General features: G+C 36.0%; 3 protein-coding genes across 6 annotated transcripts; all 3 read left to right on the forward strand.

The window, feature by feature from the left end:
- Window positions 1-34: 34 nt before the first annotated feature.
- Window positions 35-3,210, forward strand: LOC149709222 (steroid 17-alpha-hydroxylase/17,20 lyase-like). Of its 2 annotated transcripts, none has more exons than XM_089864602.1 (6): window positions 35-169; window positions 455-580; window positions 647-751; window positions 982-1,418; window positions 2,843-2,936; window positions 3,000-3,205. In XM_089864602.1, the coding sequence occupies exons 1-6, from the start codon at window positions 91-93 to the stop codon at window positions 3,005-3,007; spliced, it is 849 nt and encodes a 282-aa protein (XP_089720728.1). In that variant the 5' UTR covers window positions 35-90; the 3' UTR covers window positions 3,008-3,205. The 2 variants fall into 2 exon arrangements, with proteins under 2 accessions (XP_089720728.1, XP_089720729.1); XM_089864603.1 differs by having other exon boundaries at window positions 62-169; window positions 458-580; window positions 3,000-3,210.
- A 1,453-nt stretch (window positions 3,211-4,663) lies between these two features.
- On the forward strand, window positions 4,664-9,700 carry LOC149709223 (steroid 17-alpha-hydroxylase/17,20 lyase-like). Of its 2 annotated transcripts, none has more exons than XM_089863309.1 (9): window positions 4,664-5,288; window positions 5,356-5,531; window positions 5,771-5,950; window positions 6,484-6,577; window positions 7,343-7,492; window positions 7,558-7,766; window positions 8,394-8,519; window positions 8,592-8,696; window positions 9,085-9,700. In XM_089863309.1, the coding sequence occupies exons 2-9, from the start codon at window positions 5,366-5,368 to the stop codon at window positions 9,567-9,569; spliced, it is 1,515 nt and encodes a 504-aa protein (XP_089719435.1). In that variant the 5' UTR covers window positions 4,664-5,288; window positions 5,356-5,365; the 3' UTR covers window positions 9,570-9,700. The 2 variants fall into 2 exon arrangements, with proteins under 2 accessions (XP_089719435.1, XP_089719439.1); XM_089863313.1 differs by having other exon boundaries at window positions 4,664-5,160.
- A 1,349-nt stretch (window positions 9,701-11,049) lies between these two features.
- LOC149709224 (steroid 17-alpha-hydroxylase/17,20 lyase-like) lies at window positions 11,050-15,782 on the forward strand. Of its 2 annotated transcripts, XM_089864606.1 has the most exons (11): window positions 11,050-11,140; window positions 11,211-11,352; window positions 11,421-11,481; window positions 11,558-11,724; window positions 11,962-12,141; window positions 12,906-12,999; window positions 13,353-13,502; window positions 13,569-13,777; window positions 14,370-14,495; window positions 15,034-15,138; window positions 15,270-15,782. In XM_089864606.1, exons 3-11 carry the CDS (start codon window positions 11,477-11,479, stop codon window positions 15,752-15,754), a joined length of 1,521 nt encoding a protein of 506 aa, XP_089720732.1. In that variant the 5' UTR covers window positions 11,050-11,140; window positions 11,211-11,352; window positions 11,421-11,476; the 3' UTR covers window positions 15,755-15,782. The 2 variants fall into 2 exon arrangements, with proteins under 2 accessions (XP_089720732.1, XP_089720731.1); XM_089864605.1 differs by having other exon boundaries at window positions 11,211-11,481.
- Window positions 15,783-16,226: the final 444 nt, after the last annotated feature.

The following is a 16,226-nucleotide window of genomic DNA, read 5'->3' on the forward strand; positions in this document are numbered from 1 at the left end:
TCTCTCTACGATACGATACAAAAATACGCCTCAAATTGCCCAGGAGATGTCTCTACTTTGTTGCTTTTGTTGTATTACAAACGGGATGAAATGATGAAGAACATGTCTATCAAATTTGGTGAATTTTTAAGTCAGAAGTTCAACAAGAATAAGGAAACGTTTCAAAGAGGTAAATTTAATTTCGCATTCGAAATGAAATAGAACAATCCAATGTCCAGAAGAGAAGCAAACACCACAGGGGCAGGGAGGCCATCTCCTTGGGTAATTTCCCTCGCGCTAAGAAGCACCGCTAGAGGCAGTTTGAGTTAGCTAGCCTCCCGCGTGTAATTAACTCTGATTCCGTCTGTAGTTGACACGAGGGTAAAAAACTTAGAGGGTAGTCTCGCGCCTGTGTATTGGTTATTAGTAAGATGGTTTATTATGCTCTAAAATGAATTATTTCAACTGTTTGCAGGAGAAATTCGTAACTTTTCGGACGCTGTCTTAACGGCGGGTTTGGAAGCTAATGAAGAGAACAAGGATAGCAAAGAGTATCTCGATGACGACAATATGATGAAAATTATTGGTATACTTTATTTGGGTAAGTGATACGCTCTGAAATCCTTTTTTATAATGTTATTCTTAAAACATTAATCACTTTATTTAGCTGGTACGGAGACTTCAGCCACTTCATTGCGATGGATAATGCTTTTATTGGCATATTACGCTGAAGCGCAAAAGAAATTAAGGGAAGAAATTGACGAGAAGATCGGTTAGTACGTTGTTAAAAGACCATCCCTTTTCTTTGCTCGTAAAGTTACCACCACTGTTGCTAATACATACATTGAAGTCGGTATCGCTATCATAGAATTTCAAGTTGTCAGCTTGGCCCAATAGAATTTCAAGTTGTCACCTTGGCCCAATTCTGATTAATCGAACCAAATATCTTTGTGGCCTAATGTCTAGTGTTACTTTGAGGAATGAGTAAATTTTTAAATACAGGACAAAGAATGCCATTGACATCGGACCGTAAGAACTGCAACTACACTTGGGCGTTTATTTCCGAAAGTCTGAGATTCAGACCGGCGGTTCCCATTGGCGTGCCTCACAGGACCAATGTTGACACAGAACTGGGAGGAACGAAAATTAGAAAGGGAACCAATGTCATATTTCACGCTGAAATAGTCCATATGGACCCTCAAATTTGGGAAGAACCGACCAAATTCATGCCTGAACGTTTCTTGGACTCTAAGGGAAAATACTGCCATGAAAAGATGAAAGGATTCTTGGGATTTGGTGAAGGAAAACGAATATGCGTCGGTGAAAAACTGGCTAGAAACGATCTCTTTCTACTTTTGGCAAATTTAGTTCAACGCGCTGAAATCGAACCAGGCGAAACTTGGACCGAAGCCAACCTTGAAGGACAATCGTTTGTTCAAGTAAACGTTCCAAAACCATACACTGTTTCTTTTATACCGAGATATCAATATTTGAATAATCAAATTATGTAACTTGGTTTTCATTATCTAATACGTTTAGCTGATTCATATTGGTTTGCCTTCACGGTTTTTCCCCATCTTGTCAGTCACTTGTAGAAAATGTGAAGGCATCTTGACAATTTAAGTATGGCCCAGGCGTATATATGAAGTTGTAATTCAAAAAGATAGAAAATACATCATTGTCAGTTATTAATATATTTCGGGGTTTTATCACAACGATGAAAATCAATCGTATAGATTCTCTTTGCCTTGAAAGCGATTAAAAACCTCTTTAAGTATCTCTCAGTCGCCCAAATAGTTTAGGTTTTCTGCAACCTTGACGATAAAAAATCCAATTATTGTTAGTTTTTCATCGGTTTCTATCTGATAATATTTTTTTACCTCTCCGAGTGACGTATGTCACGGAGAGGTATTACACCGGCCGTGTCTGTCTGTGTGTGTGTCTGTCTGTCTGTGTGTGTGTCTGTCTGTCAGACCCCACGTGACCGCGTTCGCAGTTTACAAATCGGAGCAAACAAATACCCGATTTCCGGAACGCGTTCGCGGTTCACGGAAATTTGGCCATTCATCTACCAACACCAGTCTTTACTAACTGGCTTCTAAGGACCACAATCTGCTAGTCTTTGTCCATCCAACATGGGCACTAGTCTGTACTTGCTAGCTTCCAAGCACAACCATCTTCTGTTCTTCGTCAATTTCACCTTGACACCAGCTTCTATGCACCACCATCTTCTGTTCTTCGTCAATTCCACATTGACACCAGCTTCTATACACCACCATCTTCTGTTCTTCAATTCCACATTGACACCAGCTTCTATGCACCACCATCTTCTATTCTTCGTCAATTCCACATTGACACCAGCTTCTATGCACCACCATCTTCAGGTCTTTGTCCATTCCACATGGACGCCAGTCAGTCCATTCTGGCTTCTTTTCCTTCGTCATCGTTTGGTTTCAAGATATACGCGGCGATCGGCTAGGGTTACGAGAAACGTCTAGCCTCCCAATGGCAGGGCTTCCACCATCGGTTCACGCGAATGCGTTTTTATCTATTATTGGTTTCAAGATATACGCGGCGATCGGCTAGGGTTACGAGAAACGTCTAGCCTCCCAATGGCAGGGCTTCCACCATCGGTTCACGCGAATGCGTTTTTATCTATTATTATAATGGAAACGAATCGTATATATACCCCAAAATTTGAAGAAAGCGGGCAAGAGGGGTACCCTTCACTTTAAACGTCAATATTAGCAAAGTTTCGAAAGATAATAGGAACAACTTTATTTAAAACGATTTAACTATTTTTAAAGTTATTTACTGGCGATTAAAATAATTAATATCATTTATATTTAATTAATTATTTCAGATAAACTTATTTCTATGTGATGACACAAGTGAGAGTTTATATAGAACGAGTAATGAAGATTGCATCCGAATCGAAACACTACACGCATATCAAAGTTAATATAAAGCGAGTAGGATGATACGATCTCTTACAAAAAGATAACATTTCCTTTTTGCAGAATATTAAATGGAAATATTTTAAATATTTTTCGGCATTACGATTCTTTAAGTAGTTGTGTAGCTATAAAGCTCTGTTTCATCTTAATATTCCAAGAACATCTTTTGATATTAACATTTCAAATTTGGTGTTTACTTTTTAATTCAGCTTTACTACATTTATATATAGTGTAAACGCATTTTTTATATACATTAGATAATATTGATGTTAATAATTCTTCATCTATTCACAAGTGTTGAAACGATTGGGTCTGTGAAATAAGATACTCTAGATTTAAACTAGAAATGACCTTGTTTCGCCTCCTCTTATAGGAGGTGTTAACGGTTCAGAGTGAGCCGAAAGTTAAATACACCCTTCAGTGATACATTTTAGGTCATCATTAGAATTATTGAGGATACAAAGGAAATTGTTAAACGGTTAAGCCTTTGCTAAAGACCTTGGCAATATTTCGCCAATTTGAACTATGTATTTCTGGTTTTTCTCATTGGCTGGTGGACCTGTGTTTAGAAAGTAAATTCGTCTCGGCTCGGAGAGGTTTATTTTGGTTTCCCAACTTGTTTTATATTTTATTACACATTTAACAAGATGGTAAATTTCATAGCATAATAAAGGCACATTAAACGGTGAAACTAATTTCGACTTGAAGTTAGTTTTAGTACAATTGAAAATTATTTTAATTGAAGTTGATTTATTTGTGGTGAAAAGTAGCGTATCTTTAAATGATTCAATAAGATCTTGAATAAAACTACATGAACATTTTATTAGCCAATATATTGTCAATTAACTGAACGTATGATTAAAACGTTCAAAGTTTTTACTTAAATGTTTTAAATAGTTATCTTCTTTATTTAACATAATTTTGTTGTTATTATGGATGGTTTACTACTAAAATAGATGTTAATCTGGAAGCACATTAGTAATGTTGACTAGTTAAAAATTTATTTCCTCAAAGTCATGTAAAACTTGAGATATATGATGCCAACATGTGCTATTTTGCTGTCCCATAATAATTTTATGGTACTAGTCTCAATAAATTATCAACTTTATTAAGGGTGTTACTAAATATGTTTCTTTTGGTTAAATATATATTTCTAAGTCTTTTTCCACAACCGTCATATATAAAAAAGTTCGTTACCTTGAAGCTTATAATCAAAAAAACCTATCTTATCAGTCTCATAACAATATGAAATTAGTCAAACCCATAATAAAGATACATTCTTCCTTTCAATTGAAGAAAAAAACTATTTTGACTTTGATTTGATTTTGTTTCGATTAAAAACTGTTTTTCCGGTAAGAAAGTCAGTCAATATGAAATACTAGCTGTTACCCGCGGCGTCACTCGCGCGTAATTAGAGCTTCCATCAAAATCGTATAAAGAATGGTAGATTAAACTGATGTCGAGTAATATTTTTGTAGCACTCTAAGAGCGAAGGCACTCAGCGTTGCCCGTCAGCCCGTCGGGACATCTTTTATTCATTTTTTTTATTTAGGCTTTGTCTATTACTTCTCACGCAGACATTATTCCATAAAGAAACGTTTTAAATTTCTGGCCGCCATTTAAAAAGATGGCATCAAATCGAACCCAAAATACTATTCAGCCCGTCTAAAGGTTAAGGTGAACCAGTGTAGCAAAAATTTGCGAAAACGGTTGAAACGCGCGGACTTTGTTGCATGGAGAAGATATTTTACATTTCTGGGCGCCATTTATTAAGATGGCGGCGGATTGGAAAAAATCCTTCTTAGTACGCGTCTACTACTTATGAGTAACGTTCCTTCAAATTTTCAGCCTTCTAGGGCAAGCGGTTTTGGCTGGGCGTTGATTATCAGTCAGTCAGTCAGGACTCTCATTTATATAGATATAGATATAGATTTAAATTAATAAACTAAGGTTAATCTATTGAAGGAATATTCGAACCAAGATTGTTGCTAATTTACAGGTAGAAACCCTTTTCAATGTGCTATGTTGGATGCACAGGAAACTGACAGCGCCTTGTAATAACTATTACCGTTAACCTCGGGAAGTTTTGATGGGAAATAGAAACCGGCTAGCATCTTGTTGAATACCTCTTTCGAAAAAACGTTATACACAACTGATGGTATAAAGTGTGAGCCTCGTCATATGCCGTAAATTAGAGCTAAAAATCAAAGAATGGCCTTGTTCAGTGAGTATATAGTAATATATAGTTAACGAGTGAGATTGTTACTTGACGTAATATTTGGTGATTGCATTCGTGCTTATGTAACGTAAGTTAAAGGAGTTTATATGAAGAGATTGCGAACCAGATATCAAGTAACTATGCTTTTGATAACTAGTAGCGCCTGGTTATGAGTTTTAACCAGTTTTATTTCTACCTTAGGCAAGCCAGGATGTATTCTAACAGCGCGCAGCCATTGGAAAGCAATTTTGCAATTAAATCGTGGCTGATTTCTTTTGCAATTGGATTATTTACATTTTACATAGTTAGACTATGGATCAGAGTGAAGGAATTGCCACCGGGTCCTATGCCATTACCGTTTTTTGGAAATTTGTTGAGTATGTTTAGCATAATTTTTTTTACGTAGACACTGAGATATTTTTCGGCATTATTCTCCATGCCGCTAAGGCTTAGCTATGATTTGTAATTAAGAGGCTCCTCGAGATTACACGATGTTTCTTTCCCAATTATAAAGTTAAAACACGCTTTTTAAGCCTTGTCTGCGGCATCACGAATATAATATAACCGCATTTATCGCTTGTGTTATAATTAATCTTGGTTTAATTATTTTTTGAAGAGTTTTACCGAGCGAATTCTGCGAAAGAAGTCTTAGAAGAATGCAGGAAAAAATACGGAGGGATTTACACATTGTGGATGTGCGATGTACCTAATATTGTTGTGGCCGATTGGGAATTAGCCAAGGAAGGACTTGTCACGAAACGAAATGATATCATTTCCAGACCAAGTATTAGATCGTGTAAGTTTTTTCCGTTTCTTTAACAAAACTTAAAGAAAAGAGTGAAAATGGCGTGAGAGAAAAGCAATACACCGCGAACTGCGCAAACTCAAATGAAAAACTGCTTGATACATGACATGTGACTTTAGTCCCTCCCATTTTCTACGTTTTCTATTCGAATTTAACCAATTGGGAACGATTACTTAAATAGTATTTCAATTCGAATTTAACTTCGAATAATATCTTAGTATTTCGAATACGAGTTTATCCAAAAATGACAAATTCGATTCGTCGTATCGAATACTAGTTTTTCTAAAAATGACAAATTCGATTCGTCGAATTGAATGCTCGATTGTATCCAAAGACGTTATATATGGCTTGAAACAAAACGACTTTGGTGGACAAGTAACGTTGAAGCCCTATCTGAAGTTTTTGAATCCATATACCCAACCAATGTTCTGTCTTAATCCTACGAGCAATCCTTTTCTTTTGAGTTTCATGCTTACATCGATAGCGATATAAAATTAACCTATCTTCATATATTATTATTAAAGTCAATCATATGAAAGATCATATCATGGGTATTGCGATGGAACCAAATAATAGAAAGTGGGAAGTGTCCCGTAAAGTTGCAGCAGGAGCCATAAGGTAAAAAATATATTACTTAACTGACTGATAGTCTATTACATTTACTGTTCTTTTGCGATTTCCGAGCGTTCTTGGAGGTTTTGCTTGTTCAATTTGTAGATCCCGACCTGAAAAGTCGGAGATCTTCGGGGTTTGAAGTGGCCAAAGTTTTAGTCGGATTTTTTAAAAAGTTGGGTTTCGGAAATTGGATAAACTTTATAAATAATACATGTTTTCTTTTTAAAATATTACTTCTTAATTTCGAAAGAGGAATTAAATAATAAAATTATTAAAGGATAAACATGTTCAAGAAAAATAATATTTCTAGGTATTTACAAATAATTCAACTTTATTTACGCAATAAAATATTAAAAACTGTGACCTGATGATGCATCTGTAAGATGCGAAACTAGTCGTCGGAGCTCGGTAAATTTTTTCTGAGTTTTTAAAATTTTATTGCGTAAATAAAGTTGAATTATTTGTAAATACCCAGTATTTTATACGCAAGTAGTCCGGTAATTTTGATTATAAAAATACTATTGTTTAAAAAACGGAACACTTGTCAAATATGTATTCGCTTCTTGCCGGGATCGAGAAAAGTAACATTGCGCATTTTATTACGGAGCAAAACGAGAGCGATCGCAAATCCGTCAAATGGAATGCTCTAGCGTATGAAAGTTCAAAAATCGTTTAGCTTCTAAACTTATACGAAAATGAGCAAGCTAGTTAAACGTCGATAAAAATTGTATCCGCCCATTGATGAAATTTGAAATGATACAAAATTAGAAATTTCTCCGATTCCGAGACGTTAGCTGTCATCGTAAGGGACAATACCGACTCCTTAATTACAAAAATGCTTCAATTCGGGGAACCATTCAATCCGGCTGTTCATATTCAAGAATTAATAATCGATATTATTACCGAAACAGCTTTTGGGTAAGTGATAAGCTTCATCACACGCAAAATTGAGTTCCTAAAATGAGCAAATCATGAATGAACAGATCTGGTAAAGTGGATCCGGAAGAAATGAAACGTCTAACTTCTCTCTACGATACGTTACAAGAATATGGAGTCAATTGTCCAGGAGACTTCTCTACTTTGTTGCTTTTGTTGTACTACAATCGGGATCAAATGATGAAGAACATGTCCATTAAGTTTGCCAAGTTTCTTAAACAGAAATTCAACAACAATAAGGAAACGTTTCAAAGAGGTAAAAATCGCAATGACACCCGAATTGATATATTGGACTAGCGTCGCACGCGTGTAATAAGAACCTCCATCAAAATGATATAAAAAATGGGTAGATTTTACTGATGACTAATATTTTTGTAGCACCCTAGGAGTAAAGGGACTCGGCGTTGCCCGTCAGCCCGTCGGGACATATTTTATTACTTTTCACGCGGACATTATTCCATAAAGAAGGGTTTTTACGTATTTGGCTGCTATTTAAAAGGATGGCAACAAATCGAACCCAAAAGACCATTCAGCCCGTCTATAGATTAAAGGAAACCAGTGTACTAAATATTTGCGAACTTTGTTGCTTAGAGAAGATTTTTTACATTTCTGGGCGCCATTTATTAAGATGGCGGCGGATTGGAAAAATATTTCTTACTACGCACCTACTACTTATGAGTAACGTTCCTGCAAATTTTCAGCCTTCTAGGGCAAGCGGTTTGGGCTGGGTGTTGATTATCAGTCAGTCTGTTAGTCAGTCAATCAGTCAGTCAGGACTTTGATTTATATAGATATAGATTAGATATAGATTTTACGTTCATAACTGTACATAGTATGAGAACGAGTCAGACTTCTTGCGAAAACTAATTTCAACTATTTACAGGAGAAATCCGTAACTTTTCGGACGCCATCTTGACAGCGGGTTTGGATGCTGAGGAAGAGAATAAAGACAGCAAAGAATATCTCGATGATGACAATATGTTGAAAATTATTGGTGTTCTTTATTTGGGTTAGTGATTATCCTAGCATGGAAATAACTATTTTTATGAAATGATTTTCAAATTTTAATCTTTATTTGAAGCTGGTACGGAGACTACAGCAAGTACAATGCGATGGATTATGCTTTTCTTGGCCTTATTTCCTGATGTACAAAAGAAAATAAGGGAAGAAATCGACGAACAGATCGGTAAGTGTGATGCAAAATTTATTCAACATAATGATTAGCCTAGCTCCTCCCTCAACGCCCGCCTAAATACGTTGAGAAAATGGCTACAATATAATTCAAATTGGCTTTTGAATTTCTGATGAACGGATCGTTTAGCCCCCAACAGGGCCGGATTAAGGGGGGGGGCAGGGGGCACTGGTCCCCGGGCGCAAGGCTTGTTGGGGGAGCATTGAGTTTAACTATTCCCCCTTAGGGACATTTGCTGTTCCGTTTTTTCCGACTTAAGGGGACGCACACTATCTCGGCCCCCGGGAGAAAAATTGCTTAATTCCGGCCTGGCCCCCAATGCTTAATGTTTAATTGAAGAAGTTAATGGCCGGTTTGAAAGTTTTTTGTATTTGATATGCAGGACAAAGAATGCCATTGACATCGGACCGTAAGAATTGCAACTACACTTGGGCGTTTATTTCCGAAAGTCTGAGGTTTAAACCATCCGTTCCCAACGGAGTGCCTCACAGGACCAATGTTGACACCGAACTGGGAGGAATGAAAATTAGAAAGGGAATCAATGTCATATTTCACACGGAAGCAATCCATATGGACCCCGAAATTTGGAAAGAACCCACGAAATTCATGGCCGAACGTTTCTTGGATTCTGATGGAAAATACTGCGGTGAAAAAATGAAAGGATTCTTGGCTTTCGGCGAAGGAAAACGAATTTGTGTCGGCGAAAAACTGGCCAGAAACGATATCTTTCTCATTTTGGCCAATTTAGTTCAACGCGTTGAAATCAAACCAGGCGGAGTTTTAACCGAAGCCAATTTAGATGCAGAAGCACGGATTCAAGTTAACATTCCAAAACCATACAAGATTTCTTTTAAACTGAGACTCTAATATTTGAATAAATTTTTTTAAATCTGTTGTTTATGGTAATATTTCGAACGCGTGCTCATGAATCTTCGTGTACATCTTGTCAATAATTTTCTTTCGCTTATTCCTTATCCTTTTGTTTTAAATAAAACGAATATTAGCAATTGTTTGCCTTCTTCTTTTACAGCAATTGCATACTAAATGATAGAAAACATTTTGAATTTTTTGCCTAATGAGGTGTAACTGATGTTAAAGATTATACAATTGTCGTCGTAATAGAGTTCCCTTTGAACTAAAAAGATAAAAAAAAAACGGCTGAATACTCTGGAAGCGAATTCTGATCTTCAAAATACACGCCCGCTCGGTAAAACTTACACGACTTTCGTTCTTGTCTCCACATATGCACATTAATCTAATTCTTAGCTAGTCTTTTGTGATAAGGGAATACGAATATTGATTTGTTTTCATGGTTTTGTTCCCCCACTATTCAGTAACTTGTAGAAACTTTTTAAGCATGCCGTCTGACAAATTAAGTATGGTCCAGGAGTTTAAATTAAGTTGTGATTCAAAGAGATAGAAAATGCATCTCTCTCAGTTATTTATATATTTCGGGTTTAATCACCCCGAGGACAATCAATCGTATAGAATCTCTTTGCCTTGAAAACGATAAAAAACCTCTATAAGTGTCTCTCAAGCGCCAATATATTTTGCGTTTTCTCTGACCTTGTAGAAAAAATTTCGTATCATTGTTAAAGAGTTTTTACAACGATTTTTATCTTATAACAATTTTTTATACATCTTATCACGCATTTAACAAGATGGTAAAGTTCACAGCATAATAAAGCCACATTAACCGACGGTGAAACTAATTTTGACTTGAAGTTAATTTTAAAACAAGTTAAAATTAATTTACTTGAAGTTAATTTATTTGTGGTGAAGTAACATTTGTTCAAATGATTCAGTAAGGTCTTGAAAAAAACTACTCGAACATTTTGTTAAGAAATATATAATCCATTAACTGTTCGTGTGATTAAAACGGATAATGTTTTTGCTTAAATGTAGTAAACAGTTATCTTTTTTGTTTAAGAGAATTTTATACAAATTATAGATGGTTTACTACTAAAATAGTTGTAAATCTGGGAGTCATGACTCATGTTGATTAGTTAAAAATTTATTTCTTAAATGTCTCGTAAAACTTGCCAAGATATGCTGTTTTGCCATCCCATAATCATTTCATGGTACTAGTCTCAATAAATTATTAATTTTATTAAGGTGTTCTTTTGGTAAAAATATATATATTGCTTAGTCCTTTTCCCCCAAAACTGTCGTTTCAAAAAAAAAATTTATTTGAAGATTATTACAAAAACATATCTTATCAAGCTCATAACAAGATGAAATTAATCAAACCCATAATAATGCAACTTTCTTCCATTCAATTGAAGACAATTGTTCAGTTTGATTTTATTTCGATTGAAAACTGTTTTTATCATTGGAAAATTAATCGATATTCGATACTTAAATTAATAAATTAAGCTTGATTAATTTATTCATACTAAGTTTCTTGCTTATTTAGAGATGAAAGCCATTTCAATAAGGTAAGTTGGATAGCAACAATGGCACAGCAAACCCAACACCGCCTAATACTATCACCGTTAACCTCAGCAGGTTTTGAAGGAGAAAAGAAACCGGGTAGCACCGCAATGAAAAACTCCATCGAATAAAACGTAGACCACAACTGCTGGTATAAAGTAAAAGCCTCGAAACTCTCCGTGATTTGGAGCTAAAAATTGAAGAATGGCCTTGTTCTGTGAGTGCATAGTTATAATAGTTAATACCAGTTACATTGTTATTTGACGTAACGTTTGGTGAGTGCAGTCTTCATTCTATAACTCAAGATAAAGTTTTTTATATTAAGAGATTGCGAACTATTTATGAAGTAACTATGCTTTTGATAACTAGTAGAGCTTGGTTATAAGTTTTAACCAGTTCTATTTCTACCTTTGGCTAACCAGGATGGATTCAAACAGCGCGCAGTTGTTCGAAAGCAATTTTGCTATAAAATCGTGGCTGATTTCAGTAGCAATTGGATTATTTACATTTTACATAGTGAGACTTTGGATCAGAGTGAAGGAATTGCCACCGGGTCCTATGCCATTACCGTTTTTTGGAAATTTGTTGAGTATGTCTAGAATCATTTTTGTTAGTTTAACACTAGTAGATTTTCGTCATTATTCGCCATGCCGCTAAGGCTTAGCAAGGATTTGTAAATGAAAATCTCCTCCAGATGACAATCTGCTTCTTTCCTAATTAGTCAGTTAAACCCGCTTGCTAAGCCTTCTCTGCTGCATCGCGAATATAATATAACAGCATATTATCGCATGTGTTTTAATTTATCTTGGTTTATTTATTTCTAAAGAGTTTTATCGAGCTAATTCGGCGAAGGAAGTCTTAGCCGAATGCAAGAAGAAATACGGAGGCATTTACACTTTGTGGATGTGCGATCAACCTAGTGTTGTTGTGGCAGATTGGGAATTAGCCAAGGAAGGACTCATCACGAAACGAAATGATATCATCTCCAGGCCAAATCTTAGATCGTGTAGGTTTTTCCTTTCCTGTAAAAAAAACTTGAACTAAATGCATTCCGTTGAATTTGTAAGAATTAGTACTAGTACAAACGATTATTACTTGTTTTCCCAAAAAAATTTAATTCGAGTACTCGTTTTTTTTTTGGAAAAACGGGTGCTCGAAACTTCGATTATTTGGTCCTACCCGAATAATCGTTTTATAAGTACATGTAGCAGTCTAAAAGTATTGTCGTTTCCGCATTGAATGGAATTTTTCCCTTCGCACAATAAAATTGAGTTTATGACGTGAGAGAAAAATAAAACATTGCGAACTGCGAAATCGAGTTAAAATACAAAAAACCGCTTGATATATGTCATGTGACCTCCGTCCATTTTCAATCGAATTCTCGTTTTCAATACAAATTTAACTCCTTGGAAACTTTACTTGTTTTTGGAAACTGTATTTGATGTAAATAATGTTTCCAAAAACTCGAATACTAGTTTATCCAAAAAAAGGCAATTTCAATTCGTCGAATTGAATACTCGATTGTGTCCAAAAATGTTACATATGGCTTCAAACAAATTGACTTGGTGGACTAGTAAGGTTGAAGTCCTATCTGACGTCTTTGGATCCACATACCCAATCAATGTTACGTCTAAACCCTGTACCAATCACACGATACTACGAGCAACCCTTTTCAAAAGAGTCTGTTCTCCTTTTGAGTTTATGAGTTTCACGCTTGCCTCGATATCGATTTAAAATTAACCTATATACCTTTTTCTGTTATTATTAAAGTCAATCATATGAAAGATCATATCATGGGTATTGCGATAGAACCAAATAATAGGAAGTGGGAAGTGACCCGTAAAGTTGCAGCAGGAGCTATAAGGTAAAAAATATATTACTTAACTAAGTGATAGCATATTCCATTTACTGTTATTTTATGATGTCGGAACGCTCTGAGAGGTTTTGCTTCTTCAATTTGTAGATCTCGATCTACTCCCGCTTAAACATATTTTCCATTCACGAGCCCTAGCTCGGCAGTGATCGCAAAACGAGAGCTAAAATGTAATGCTCTAGCTTATGAAATTTCAAAATTCATTCAGCTTCCAAGCTTATACGATTTTTTGCCAGCATCAGTGGATCATAAGGAGCTGTGATATGATCCACTTATGGTGCCAGTCAACTGTCGTTGAAAATAGTACCCTCACATTGATGAAATTTTAATTATTCCCAAATTAGAAAATTCTCGGATTCCGAGAAGTTAGCTGTCATCGTAAGGGAGAATACTGAATCCTTTATTACAAAAATGCTTCAAATCGGGAAACCAGTCAATCCAGCCGTTCATATTCAAGAATTGATCATCGATATTATTACCGAAACAGCTTTTGGGTAAGTGAAAAGCTTCATCACACGCAAAATTGAGTTTCTAAAATGAACAACATTATGAATGAACAGATCTGGCAAAGTGGGTCCGGAAGAAATGAAACGTCTAACTTCAGTCAACGATACGTTACAAGAATATGCTGTTAATTGTCCGGGAGACTTCTCTACTTTGTTGCTTTTGTTGTATTACAATCGGGATCAAATGATGAAGAAAATGTGCGTTGAGTTTGCCGAGATTTTAAGCAAGAAATTCAACAATAATAGGAAAACGTTCGAAAGAGGTAAAAATCGCAATGGCACTCCAAGTATACCATCATAAATCTCCAATTCTGAAAGGGACTGTAAAAAGTCGGTGGACCGTTGAGTTTTTTTAAGACACCCCCCCCCCCCCAATCATTGACGTTAGCAGCTGCAGTAAAACGCGTCAGTGAGGAATTAATGCGTGGTTGTAATGCTGTTTCTCGGATCCTGTTAATCTCTGATGTGATTAGTTGTGAGCCTCCCCACTCCGGCGTTTCCCCAGAGAGTCCGAGATCCCCCGCTGCGTTTGCTAGGACCTTCAAATTAGCAATAGCAAAGGAGCTGTGATTGGCCCAATTTTATAACACAAACAGAAAAATGCCTCAACTCAATTTTCCTCGAAAGAAAGACTTTAGTTTTGCTTATCCCCGTAGGGTTGTCACGTCAATAACGACTTTTTCAAAACAAAAATTCAACGGTCCGCCGACTACTTTACAGACCCTTTAATGAAGATCTAACGCTATACATATGCGATTCTGGCATTATTGTATAACTGTAGAAAGTATGAGAACCAGTCGGATTGGTAGCGAAAACTCTAAAATTCCTTGGGATTCTAATTTCAACTACTTGCAGGGGAAATCCGTAATTTTTCGGACGCTGTCTTAACGGCGGGTTTGGAAGCTGACGAAGAGAATAAAGACAGCAAAGAATATCTCGATGATGACAATATGATGAAAATCATTGGAGTTCTTTATTTGGGTTAGTGATTATCCAAGCATGGAATTATGTTTATTACATCTCCGAGTGACGACGACGTCACTTGTATATGTGTGTTGGCTAATCGGAGCAAACGTACATGCAATATCCGGAACGCGTTCGCAGTTCACAGAAAGCAATTTTGTCTTCTATTTCATTATCATCGTTAGGGTTAAGATGAACGCGACGATCAACTAGAGTTACGTAAAACGTATAGCCAGGGCTTCCACCAAAGGTTCACGCAATTGCGGCTTTTCTCATCATTACCCTACATTTACAGAAATTATGAAATAGGTGTTCCCTAAAAGTGAAACGTTGACCATAAGTATATTGAAAAGGATTTTAGGAACAACGTTTCATAAAACGACTTAAATAGAATTAAGTTACTGGCGATTAAAATAATAAATATCAATTAGGCCCTATATATATTTAATTATTTAAGAAAAACATCATAGATAGCCCTCGTCTCGACACGGAGAGGATTATTTTGGTTTCCCAACTTGTTATGTAAAAGTTTAGTAATTTAAATCTTTCTTTGTAGCTGGTACTGAGACTACGGCAAGTACAATGCGATGGATTATGCTTTTCTTGGCCTTATTTCCTGGTGTACAAAAGAAAATAAGGGAAGAAATTGACGAACAGATCGGTTAGTGTGGACTTAAGTATTCGTGACACCAAATTTATCATGCATAATGATTAGTCTAGCTCCTCCCTCAAAGCCCACCTAGATACGTTGAGAAAATGGCTACAGTATAAGTTTTTTTATTTGATATGAAGGACAAAGAATGCCATTGACATCGGACCGTAAGAATTGCAACTACACTTGGGCGTTTATTTCTGAAAGTCTGAGATTTAAACCGTCCGTTCCCAACGGAGTGCCTCACAAGACCAACGTTGACACCGAACTGGGAGGAATGAAAATTAAAAAGGGAACCAATGTCATATTTCACACGGAAACGATTCATATGGACCCTGAAATCTGGAAAGAACCCACAAAATTCATGGCCGAACGTTTTTTAGATTCTGATGGAAAATACTGCGGTGAAAAAATTAAAGGGTTCTTGGCTTTCGGCGAAGGAAAACGAATTTGCGTCGGCGAAAAACTGGCTAGGAATGATCTATTCCTTCTATTGGCCAATTTAGTTCAACGCGTGGAAATCAAACCAGGTGGAGTTTTGACCGAAGCCAACTTAGAGGCAGAAACATTAAATCAATTTAACATCCCAAAACCATACACTGTTTCTTTTAAACTGAGAAAGTAATTTTTGAATAAATGTTTTAAATATGGTGTTTATGGCGTGCTCATGAATCTTCGCATACGTCTTGTCAACCACTTTCTTTCACTTAATTCTTATTCGTCGTCACAAGTAAAACGACTATTAGTAATGGTTTCCCTTCTTGTTTTACAGCAATTCCATACTAAATGATATAAATTTTTTTATACTCTAAGCCAAATGAGTTTTGATTAATTGAATTGATTATAAAATTATCGTCCTAATAATGAAATATGTGCGAGTTCCCTACTGAACTACATAATTCTTATCTGAACTTTAGTGCTTTGTTTTAATGGTTTTGTTCCCCCACCAATCAGTCACCTGTGGAAAATGTGGAGGCAGCCTGACAAATTAAGTATGGTTTATATAGAAATGCATCTCTTTCAGCTATCAATATATATTGGGTTTCAGCACCGTGAAGAAAATAAATCGCATACATTCTCTCTACCGATAAAAACCT

Source organism: Phalangium opilio, unplaced genomic scaffold (genome assembly GCF_054372755.1).
Source record: "Phalangium opilio isolate 3A_F unplaced genomic scaffold, DU_Popi_V2 ptg000013l_1, whole genome shotgun sequence".
In the NCBI taxonomy this organism is placed as follows: Eukaryota; Metazoa; Arthropoda; class Arachnida; order Opiliones; family Phalangiidae; genus Phalangium; species Phalangium opilio.

What these genes read in the sequence shown, in the direction of transcription:
- LOC149709222 (XM_089864602.1), top strand. Translation starts at nt 91, where the DNA reads ATGATGAAGAACATGTCTATCAAATTTGGTGAATTTTTAAGTCAGAAG. An exon ending in AGAAATTGACGAGAAGATCG is followed by an intron (nt 752 to 981) that starts GTTAGTACGTTG and finishes TTTTAAATACAG; the next exon opens with GACAAAGAATGCCATTGACA. An exon ending in AAGGACAATCGTTTGTTCAA is followed by an intron (nt 1,419 to 2,842) that starts GTAAACGTTCCA and finishes TAATTATTTCAG; the next exon opens with ATAAACTTATTTCTATGTGA.
- LOC149709223 (XM_089863309.1), top strand. Translation starts at nt 5,366, where the DNA reads ATGTATTCTAACAGCGCGCAGCCATTGGAAAGCAATTTTGCAATTAAA. An exon ending in CAGACCAAGTATTAGATCGT is followed by an intron (nt 5,951 to 6,483) that starts GTAAGTTTTTTC and finishes TTATTATTAAAG; the next exon opens with TCAATCATATGAAAGATCAT. An exon ending in GTTGCAGCAGGAGCCATAAG is followed by an intron (nt 6,578 to 7,342) that starts GTAAAAAATATA and finishes ATACAAAATTAG; the next exon opens with AAATTTCTCCGATTCCGAGA.
- LOC149709224 (XM_089864605.1), top strand. An exon ending in CAGGCCAAATCTTAGATCGT is followed by an intron (nt 12,142 to 12,905) that starts GTAGGTTTTTCC and finishes TTATTATTAAAG; the next exon opens with TCAATCATATGAAAGATCAT. An exon ending in TAGGAAAACGTTCGAAAGAG is followed by an intron (nt 13,778 to 14,369) that starts GTAAAAATCGCA and finishes AACTACTTGCAG; the next exon opens with GGGAAATCCGTAATTTTTCG.